This window comes from Cryptotermes secundus, unplaced genomic scaffold, assembly GCF_002891405.2.
Source record: "Cryptotermes secundus unplaced genomic scaffold, Csec_1.0 scaffold394, whole genome shotgun sequence".
Taxonomy (NCBI): Eukaryota; Metazoa; Arthropoda; class Insecta; order Blattodea; family Kalotermitidae; genus Cryptotermes; species Cryptotermes secundus.
In genome coordinates, this window is record NW_019738876.1 from 5,886 (window position 1) to 17,468 (window position 11,583).

The 11,583-nt window shown below is 38.9% G+C and overlaps 1 protein-coding gene across 5 annotated transcripts; it reads right to left on the reverse strand.

The window, feature by feature from the left end:
• Positions 1-350: 350 nt before the first annotated feature.
• Positions 351-10,418, reverse strand: LOC111871168 (SH3 domain-containing protein 19). Of its 5 annotated transcripts, none has more exons than XM_023864059.2 (7): positions 10,335-10,418; positions 7,473-7,572; positions 5,939-6,074; positions 3,550-4,353; positions 3,392-3,469; positions 2,023-2,232; positions 351-1,419 (listed from the first exon to the last, which is right to left on the reverse strand). In XM_023864059.2, exons 2-7 carry the CDS (start codon positions 7,568-7,570, stop codon positions 1,285-1,287), a joined length of 1,461 nt encoding a protein of 486 aa, XP_023719827.1. In that variant the 5' UTR covers positions 7,571-7,572; positions 10,335-10,418; the 3' UTR covers positions 351-1,284. The 5 variants fall into 5 exon arrangements, with proteins under 5 accessions (XP_023719827.1, XP_023719828.1, XP_023719829.1 ...); XM_023864060.1 differs by lacking the exon at positions 10,335-10,418 and adding an exon at positions 10,301-10,320; XM_023864061.2 differs by lacking the exon at positions 10,335-10,418 and adding an exon at positions 10,118-10,282 and having other exon boundaries at positions 5,939-6,038.
• Positions 10,419-11,583: the final 1,165 nt, after the last annotated feature.

The window sequence follows — 11,583 nt, forward strand, 5'->3', positions numbered from 1 at the left end:
TTTTCACCTTCCTTGGATTTCATAATGATTTCCAGCAGAACTGCATTCTACATGCACTAGTAAAAAGAGTATGATATTGCACATAAAACACCACTTTAACCATATGCTGTATTATATACAGTAAAAATTTAAAACATCTGAAATGACAAGACAGATATACCAAACAGGGCTGCGCCATAGCTCAGGCAGTTAGTTGCTGGCTTCCCACCGCGATGGCCCGGGTTCGATCCCGGGTCTGGTCAAGTGGGATTTGTGGTGGACAAAGTGGCGCTGGGGCAGGTTTTCTCCAAGTACTTCGGTTTCCCCTGCCAATCTTCATTCCACCAATTGCTCAGAAGTGGCAGCAGTACAAGGGACTCAGTCCCACCCCACTAGCAATAAAAAAAATACACCAAAAACATTTGAAATTAAATGGCACTGAAACAGAGTTCCCCGAATCGTTGTAGAGACGAAAGAAGTAAACTTTTCAAATTACACTAAAGATGATGTAGCATGGTGAAGAAATGTCAGCAATTAAACAAAACACTTGAAAATGTATATACAATGTCAATTAACATTTTCTATTCATATATCACTATTTACTGTTGTAAGAATGCTGAAAATAATCACATAATACTGCAAGAATGTGGGCTTCCACCCTGATATTTAATTTCAGAATACTGACCTTTCTTAGTGATGGCATTCCACATTATTCAGTACTGAAAGTGAACTGCTTGACAGCTAAACTGATATGCAGCATTGCATTTCTGAGATAATTACTACAAGATGAACTGTTTTCTTTCATCAGATTTTGTCATTAGAGGCTTGAAGCAAAAATAAACAGCACTACACTAATACAAGTAAAAGTCTATCATAAAAATAAGCGCTACACTAACTTTAAAGCTGTGTCGTACTGAATTAAGCAACAACAAAAAAAAAGGCCCATGTGCACGGTATACAGCTAGTATTTATGTCAGAATATCTGGCATAAAATGTTAGGCAAGGTACCTCAATAAAATGTTCTACAATTCAAAATTATTTTCGTATCTCCTGAAGAAACACTGCCAAATCAGCAGGTGAATAATCCTTCATTTAGCATCAGTAATAGTGTTTTAATACCTGATATCACAATTCTCAATATGAGGAAGTCAAACTGCATATGAAGAAAAATGAGTATCACAAAATATAGCTTAGTATATAGAACATTCTAAATAATAAAATAATTTAATTTATATTCACACAATAGTATTCAGTTCTACTTGCACCACTGTTCCATTTGTCTTTGTTGTACAGAAAATCTCCTAATTAGTTGGTATGTTGAGGTAAGATGGACGGAATGTGATCCACAAATGAAGCTGGGAACTGTCCATACTTTCCATTACTCTCTCCATATAACCAGTCATCATTTATTCTGCTTATAACATAGACAGATGCCCCTTCCTGCAAAATTGAACAATATAGATTAGAGCACACGCTGAAGCCAGAAACTTCCTATACTTATGCAAGATCTCCTGCTTCAGACCAAGTGCACAGTGGCCACAATGAAGTGCTGGAACATTATGTAACGGAAATGAAAAACTCCTTGCCTTCCGTGGCAAAACTAAGATACAGAAACCAGTCGGCTTATACCAAGTAAAGTTATAAATGATGCATTTGGCATCGAACAGGTTGCTCTAGATACAAAGCTCTAGACTTGTATTTGAGAGGTACTTGTTTCATAATCTTGCTGGGACATTGTTCACCTTGACTGAGGATTTTTGTGGTTTTCCTCAGACCTTCCAGACAAATAGTAGGATAGTACCTCAATAAAGATATGACTGCTTCCTTCAAAATCCCTTCCAATTAACATCCTATGTTCCAGTGCTCTACAGTGTAAGATACTGGTGGCAGCTTTGCTAACTAACCTCCCTCCATTTTCATTTAAGATTTTCTTCAGTTCAGAATTAAAGTCCAGTATTCCAAAAAGGAGCCATATCCGGGGGTTTGCCGCCGCCGCCGCCGCCACCACCACCACCACCACTACTACTACAATGCAACACTCACCTGTAATTCTAAATCTTCCCATGTTTCAGCAGCAAATGAGTACAAGGCTCTCACAGTTTGCTGGCTTTGTTGATTGGCACTGCCTCTGGTGTCATTCAGGGGAACTATTACTTTAATAAAGCTGGTTGGAAACATTCCCTGGTTCTGACCAACTTGACCATATAACCAATCAGAATTTATCTGGCGAAGAATGAAGATGGTGTCATTGGCCTGAAATAAGGTTTTTAAAAAGTGAACATTTCTGCATGATGGAACAGCAAACACAGAAATGTAAGTCAAAGGTCATTAAACTAACCAACAAATTAACTAACTCCATGTAGTAGTACTTCTTTTGGCTTATTTTGGACTTCACCCATCATCTGGTATGTAAAAGACAAAAGAAGTACAGTATACACCATCGTCAGAATCCTTTCAAGTCTATCCATGTAGTAGGGCCCTCAAGAAACTGTCAGTTAGCTAGTCAAGAAATTACCCACCTTCTACAGAACTGGAAAGTTCCTTATCACATTCACAAGGGCCTGTAACCTGCATAAATTGAATTCAGTTCACAACATCCAACCCCATTTCTTTGATATCCATTTTACTATTATTCTCCCATCTATGGCAAAGTTTCCAAAAGAGCTCCCACCTTCAGGTTTCCTAACCAAAACTCTGTACGCACCTCTAATCGTTCCCATGCATGCTACATGCCCTGCCTATCTCACCCTCCTTGAAATGTGCATGACTTACTCAATGACGCCTTCAGTAACACAAACTATAGAGCATCAAATGACTGGATGATGATGATGAATAAACTGGAAAGGATGTGGAAGCCAGTGTATGAGGCCTAACTGAGGGTAGTACCCTGGCTCCCTGATTTCATCTTCAGATTCTATGGCTTAGAAATGAATCGCCTTCATTTTAATACTATACCAGATACTGTGTAGCAATCTCCAAACAATTTGATTTACTGCGTTCCTCAACTACTTTGGCATGCATACTGCTAACATCTGTGACATTTTGCAGCTTTAAAATTTTACCCATAAAAATCATACAACTGCTGTCTGCTCTTTGATGTGACCTACTAATGCCACAAGTGGTGCATGCCTGAACTACAGAATTCGTCAATGTGCACAATGGTGGCAGGTATCATACAATAAATACAAAGAATGAGGTATACTGCTTTACCACGACAAAAAAAAAAAGGTCTCTGCTTGCTGATTATCTTCATAATACGAGTGTATAGGGGGCTGGAAAACAAGATACAAAGTGAGTTTTGAATATCCTCTTCTCAAAGTCCCTGAATAAGATGTCAAACCCTGGCACAATTCATTTCTAAGGGAATTCACTTAATAAATCAAGGATTTCAGCAATTCATCATGTACAGTACCTCAAATGAGAGATCGTCAGGATGTGTGGCAGGATAATCATACAGGGCAATTCCATATGGCTTCTGAAATCTTTCTACCTGCAAAAATAAAAAAAGGGAATGAGGTTACATTCATAGAGGAAGTAATTCTGTTCAAATTAAAGAAATTACATCATCACCTGCAACTGGACTGGCCGTGGTGGCAGTTCTGGTGATGGACCATCAAATTCCAACTCCTGCAGCGCTTCAGGTGGCGGAGGTGGCGGTGGAATGGATGGCATTGGTGGTGACCAGTTACCTATGTCATCATCAGAATCTCCATTAGGCACTAAATTAGAAGGGTCTTTACTTCTGGCTTCAAATGGAATCAATGACTGGTCACCGGATGCCTCACTCAACTTCGGTAATGTAGGATGTCTTCCCGGTCTTGCTCGAATTATTGTTGGCAGGGATGTAATAGTGGAGGGTCTCACTGCACCTGACAAGCTATCGCTGCTCTGTCTGTAAAATGCAGAGCTTCCAACAACTTGTTGAACTGATGCACTAGCCACAGAAACATTCTGTTGCCTTGGTGGTGAAAATGGATCTTGTGGCTTGACTAGGCTCCATGGATCTTTTTGCTCATCTACTGCAGTACCGAAGCTAGATGAGCTGGACAGCCCTCCAAAAAAATCAAAATCATCCTCAAATCCACTTTCAAACTGCGAGGAGCTTCCTCCATATGGAGTCTGCCCACCATTTGACACAGAGCCGTCACTTCCAAAGCTGTTCACACTGAGTCCATCACTGCTAGAACGCGTTGTTGGAGTTGGGGAGCAGGAAGGTGAGTGGAAATCAATCAGTGGTGCAGTTGCTACAGTTGCTTGACTCTCCTTCTGCAGACTCTTCTGTTGTGTCAAAATGCTACACTGAGAATGAGTTGTGCGTGATGATGCATTTCGTGTAAATAGCCCAGACAGAAGGGGGGCAGGTCGAGTATGTACCTGAAAGTATTCAAACGAAGCACATTCACATTTCATGCACTTATACCTACTCCATCTATAGTTCAGGCAACCACCTTTAGAAAATATTGAGCCATGAAAGGAGAAAATATAAAAAGAAGCACTCATCTCATATTTTGAAGTGAAGGATTATATTACATACACACAGTGTGTCCATAAAGTGATGGAGGTTTGCAGTGTTACCGTATCGCAACATCACATGCTAGAGACATGAATGAAATGGCAACCACAAAGGAAACTATACTGAAGGAAGTTCTCACACTCAGGACTATAATGTACAATCAAGTGAACTTCTAACTAGCTACATGCTGTCACATTCTAGATGATACTGAAGTTTCGCTTCTGAGCTCAGTGCAGTTTAATGTGACTACCATTTGTTGTTCTGTGCATATCTAGCCACTACTCCAGTCATTCTGTATGTTTTAGCTCGTGTGTGGTAAGAATTCAGTATCAGTTACATGTATACATTGAACTTCACTTGGCAGAGAGGTGAAACTGACAGTTACTCCTATGACTGCTGTTTGATTCAATGTTTCTAGCATCTGTGGTTACGAAATGATAACAGCTCAAAACTTTGCCATGACTACAGATGCTTTTTAAGATTTAATTTGCATCATAATATATACTTCTGTATATTTATTTTAATTTGTTAAATTATTTAGTCTCAAGTTTCGTATGATGTTTAATTTTCCTATCATTTTGTTTATGACACTATTTCTGCAAAATTACAAACCGGATAAGACTCCAAAACTTTACCACTTTTATATTGTGATTGCAACTTCCAGGATTGTGGGTTAACCTGAAACATCACATTTCAGTTAAGCTACCACTCTTTCAGGTGGACCACTGTTCAAAGGCTAGCAATAATATACCATTTGGTATATTTGGTATTTGAAGACTCAACACTCACTGGCCCACAGTCCTGTGCGAGTAAAAAGTCTACCACATGCTTTTAAACCCTATGAACCTAAAGGTCTGCTTTAATAACATCCTACCATCTCCTAACTCCTAGGTCTACATTCCCTTATCTCTCCTCTCAAGAGACACATACCAGTTCCTTCATCTCCTCAATTTCGCTGCCCCACCATCCCATGTTCTGCTCACTCTACATTCAAATATTTTCTTCAGGGCTTTATTTAGTCCTGCAGTCACTCACATTCTTCTCTCATAATATGAGACTACAGTGAAACCCCAGGTTTCTTTCAGGCGCAGTGATCTGAAAGGCAAACTGAGGGACCTCTTTTAACACTGAAAATTTAACAGAGATTACTCAATTTAGATCAGTAAAATTCAACATCAGAAGAGGACACATAAAATTGCGGTTTCACTGAGACTAGCCACCTGAGGTTCTCCATGGTTTTTCCCAGTCTAGCCAAGTAAATGCCAGGATAGATACTTACAGTGTTTCCTTTCAGATCCTTTCCAATTCATTACTCACTAATCACTGTATCATTCAATGTTATACAATCTGACCTAGTGACAGCACAATTAAATAAACCATAAATACACAAATAAATAAATCTGTACACCAATAAATTCAATAAAGAGCTACCTCTTAATATCTAACCTGTTTTCGTTGGTTATTTTGAGCAAACTTGGGTGGTGGTGGACGTGGAGGTGGCTTCTTTTTCGCCCCAGGCAGTCGACTCAAATGTAGTGATGAAGGCCTATTTGAGAATGTCAGGTTGGAGAATGGATCATTGCTGTATGAGAGCGAATTTTAAAGATTATGAACAAGTTTAACATTCAATACTAATAACTTACCCAAACTCCATGGATCATAGTACTTGTTGAGAAAATAACAGTCACACATTCAGTCAAGAATTAACTAAATAATGACTTCAGTTCAAGGTCTTCTTTATAAAATCCGAGAGCTATTCATGAAACTCCCCGCTCTCACTGACTCAGCATGCACTTTCATTACAATGCCACAATGTAGCCACTCTTGACGTTTCCATCAAATTTTCTAACATTCTGCATTAATTTCTTGTTTGCCCATCTGTGCTATGTGTTTCAGCCTATGTCAACTGCTTAATTTAATCACGGTGATAAAGAGTACAAGTTCCAACTGTGAAGCTTCCGATCATGTAAATTTCTCTATCTTCTTAATATGAGCCCTCTCCAGTGCAAATATTTCTCATAGCACTTTGTTTCCAAACAATTCTGACAAGGGGGGCATGCGGTAGCATAGTTGGTTGAGGCACTATGCTACAAGCTGGAAGCTCGCAGGTTCGAGTCCCAATTAGGTGGATTTTTTTCAATTTACTTAATCCTTTCAGCTGCATTATGGCCCTGGGGTTGACACAGCCTCTAACAGAAATGAGTATCAAGAATATTCTTGGAATGTTCTTGGGGTAAAGGGCAGCCGGAGCATAAGGCTGACAACCTTGCCCCCATCTGTGAGCTGATTGTCTAGAAAATGTGGGAACCTCAACATCTCACAACCCTATGGGCCTTCACTGCCTGTTACAGGGATACCTTTACTTTTAATTTACTTACAATTCTGACAAGTTCATCACAGGGAAAAATAATAATAATAATAATAATAATAATAATAATAATAATAATAAAACGAAAAATCGAAAACTGCTCCAGGAAGATCCTGTTCCTTTCAAACTTCCTTGTGCATCAACAAACCACAACATACTAACGTACACACAATGGGCACACAATCTGTGCACCTGCTGTTACTATGGTCAGCATGCTATGAATTACATTTTCTACATATATGCACCTACATCTCTTAGCTTCAGTCTTCTGGGATGTGACTGCATGTAGTCAGGTAAAAAGTCACAAACTCTTTCGGAGGAAACTGCTGCATCTACTATCAGGGTACCATGAAGAGTTCTATCCTCTGGCATATAACACCACGCAGTCCACTGAAAATTAACTGACATTTTGGAGGAACGTGTCGTCTCCATCTTAAAGGCCAAAGAGTAAGCCAAGCAAGAAACCATTATGAGGAAGGCAGCAAGTAGACCCACTGACATGTTGCCCGACTTTCACCGGGTTACACGGCATTATAACCCAGAAGATAAACTCTTCATAGCCACCACTAAGAGAACCTCAGATCAAAAACAAAATAAGAACTTGATACATACCCATCATCCCAACTGTCCAAGGTACTAGTGCTGTAATTGAGGCTCATATTCCGGTTACTGTTGGGTGGAAGTGGTGCAGGTCGAACAGGAATTTTCATATCTATAAAGAGGACAGCACTTTTTTTGTAATTTATTTGAAATATACTGATACAATTAAGGAATAACAATACAGTGTTGGACTACTGATGTATCTTATTCACAGACAGCAAACCTTCCGATTCTTAACACTTCAAGCTAGGAAAAGGTCATAATCAATCTAATAATTACTATCCCTGGTTCCAAATGTTTTTTCTCCCCAATCAGTTAATTGAGTGCAAATTTTTTAATTTATATTATAGTGTAAAAATTCTAAATTTACAATCATTTTATGGAACAGCTTCAAAACATGGTGACCACACATGCCTCTCAGAGAGTTTGAGGATTATTTACAGTCAATAGACCTAACACAAACTAGTCTAACCTACATAACCCCCATACTTTCCGAGGAATATGGGATTAATTTAACAGAAACCACTCTGATTTAAATTATCCAAATGGTTCACCATTTTGCAAAGATTTACTGTCATTATCTGCAAAATGTAAGGTACTGATAGCTCTCCTGACAACAAATTTCATTCCAATATTGAAAAAAGGCAAGAAATAATGAATCATTAGCTTCACCTGAGCACTGAAGTCATAAAGATCCAAACATTTTGTAGCATCAACAAGCAATATTAATTGTACACGGCTCAAAATATCCATGGTTATGTTAACGTATTTCAATAACCAAAGATGGCTCAGCTTTTGTGCCTAACTAGTCAAGTCAAAGTTATGTTACAATCAACAGTCAGTCTGTTTGTCTGGGTGTCAAGTTGCACCTGGGGCCCAAGGCCAGATTTCTGTTACTGTCATGCAGTTGGGGGTTTGTTCATGAGGGGCACCCTCTCCAACGAGAGGAAGGGTCTGTCATTTACAACTGCTGCTGGCCCTCGCCAGTGCAGTCACATTTACTGCAGTCAACATCAGTAGTAAATGTTATCTATATTTACAATTTTACATGTTGGCATTCAACATAGTCAGCTGTCAAAGAGTCTGGTTCCTTGTGTACACCTAATATTTACAATTTTACATGTAACTCTATGTACAATACATACAAGGCATGGCATGGCATAGCAGACACTGCCCTAACTCATGTAGCTCATTACAACAGCTGCCCAGTCACTTGAACAGCCATGCACTTAATTGCCACCAAGCTTAAGTCCCTTATATTTTCTGTGTCAGGATTCACCTTTACTGATGTCATGAAAATTTGTATATTCATCATTTTGTATGACCTCTGCTTGTTGCCTGCACAATTTTATGTAATCATAAATATATGGGACTTGAAAACCCATGTGCCACTTGCAGACTGGTGTGCACTTGGAAATTTACAAATGGTGCAGAAACCCTTGCTTTGCAAGTGCTGCAATTTCAAGATGTGGGTATCTGCAGCAAATTCCAAGGCAGGCAAGCGTAAGTCATTACTGATCTAATTAGTGCTCTATTGGGTGTTAGTTCAATGTGGGCACTTAACCCCTTGATTCTGAATAAGGAATAGACTCTAATAAATGTTCTGAATGCCTTGGTTTCAATCATTTCTATATGCAATCTGCATGTAATCCTCTTCTTGAAAACTACACTGAGGTATTTTACATTACTGACGAAGGGGATGTTCCGCCCATTCAGCATGAGATGAACTTCAGATGGTCTAAGTCTATGAGAGAAGCAGACAGCCAAAGTTTTACCTTCATTGATGCCTAATTAGAATTTGGAATACCTGTATATAATTTGAGCCTTGAGCAGAGTAATGGCTAACCTGAGACTGCTCATTTTATTCAGTCCTTCCAAGATCAATACAGGGATAGTACTTGAAACATGGCATAGCCATTTCTTGCAGTCATGTTCAGTTCAACCTGTACACTGATCCTTTCATCTTATTTGGTGTATCTGAAGCTGACACAGCATAGCTACATAACCTATGAAACAAACTACCTAATCCAGACACCAATAAAATATACTGTGACATGAGGGCTCAGGGCCAGAACAGTGGAGCTGTAAGACATAGCCTTTGCTAGGTGACAGCACAGTAAACACCACTCCAAAGCAATGAATGCATGTGCAACAACACAGGAACTGTTGGGCCACTGATAGGCAATGCTGCATTGGTTTTGTCAGTCATGGACAGGTGGTAATAAAAGTTGGTTAACTGTGTGTCATTCACCATCCAGCAAAGCCATGAGTACAGAAGCAAAGGAATATTCATTGATAGGAGCCATTTCCAAGCAACGAGTAGTGAAGGAATAAAAGACTTCGTGTGTGCCGCAGTTATGGTGGTCTTTTAAAGTGTGTAAACCAGTGAGCCTGTTGCAGTTACTTGTAGTTACAAGTGTTCAGCAAACTAAGTATCAATCCAAAGCCCATGTTTAGTCACTAATATGTGGGAATATTCTCTAATTAATGTACGCTGTCACTTATAAATTAAAATGATCACGGGGCTGTTTTGGTCTCAAATATACGAGTATAAACATACAATCTGACAATTCAAGACTGAACACAAGAACATGTTAAAACATTAAATAAATTTATGAGAATTTCCAGTAGCATAGATTCTAATATTTTAAAAGTACCAAACATTCTTTGTTGAAACTTCGCATTTCCTCAGTCTTTCACTGTGGGGAGAAGTCCAAAATAAAAGAGAAAGGCCTCGAACATAGTTCTACCAGAAAAACAACAAAAACGACAGCAGACTTTTCACTGCAGGAAACAACTAAACACAAAACAAAAATATAAACTGCAAACAAACGCACGACCTTTTTATGCCTAAAACAACATAACGTCACCCACCTTTACCACAATACGAAACCACTTTTTCACTTTTTCACGCCCCCACTACGCATTGAGTATTAGACCCTAGCAACCGCTAGCAACTCAATTGCCAGGAAACTTAGCATTCATGCTGCCATCTATATTCAAATGCAAGTCTAACGATACTAATGTGCCATCTACACTGTCGAGAGCCCGGTCGGTAAGAAGGTATGCTATCAAAGCACCAACCTCTGGGTACTGCCCATAACTCCGAACCCACTTGCAGTATGTTGTATTTTAGCGTCCTGTTGCACTGATCTTCGTCCATGATATGTAAGCAGTAACTCACACGAACAGCAATAAACTAAATGTTGTATTTTAGCGTCCTGTTGCACTGAATTTCTTCCATGATATGTATACGGTGGCCGTTTTGTAGTGCACTCAATATTACCTGTTACTTCACGACATGTTTCGGCAACATAGTGCCATCATCAGGTGCCCTAATTTCGCTAATCTATTTCATTGCTTGCCTTTATAAATCTTTTTATAATTATTTAAAAAGTGCGTATTTGTCAACTATAATAAATTTTCACACAATGAAATAGATTAGCGTAATTAGGGCACCTGATGATGGCACTATGTTGCCGAAACATGTCGTGAAGTAACAGGTAATATTGAGTGCACTACAAAACGGNGTATACATATCATGGAAGCAATAAACTATTTTACAACCCTGATCTCTTGTTCTGCTGAGGTTCTCACTCCATTGGATGTGTGTTTCTTTTTAATTGAGTTTAATTTCACTTCACTCATATCCATCAGGATAAAGTTTCTCACCAGTGCTTGTAAAGTATGAAAGTTTCATTTACGTCAATCCAACAACTCCGTACTGAAATGCAATAGAAATTGTGACCTATAACATACATAAAATACCTATGTTTAGGAACACTGAAGGCGGGTAAACTTGAAACGAAATTCTGTTCACATCAGAAATACTTGCATTCAACCTCATGACTTTGTTCACATCTTACACTTGAAAGTTGCAAAGAAAATAGTTTTTCGGTGACATTAACGAATTATCAGGAGTATGCAGTCTACACAACAAAAAAAAGGGAATATTTTTGTGTAGACTGCATACTTTTTGTACATTTTATGTACCTTGTTTATAACACAACACAATGCATACCATTAAGAATTATCACGATTTAGTGCTGACTATAGACGGGGTTTACTTACTTACTTACTTTCATGGGGCTGAGCCCTTCTGGAGGAGCCGCCAATTCTGCAG

Bases quoted from the DNA above. Each gene is read 5' to 3' on its own strand.
- LOC111871168 (XM_023864058.2), bottom strand. The intron at 6,075-7,472 runs GTATGTATCAAG...GCTCTCATACAG, and splicing joins TTGGACAGTTGGGATGATGG to CAATGATCCATTCTCCAACC. The intron at 3,470-3,549 runs GTGATGATGTAA...TTATTTTTGCAG, and splicing joins CACGGCCAGTCCAGTTGCAG to GTAGAAAGATTTCAGAAGCC.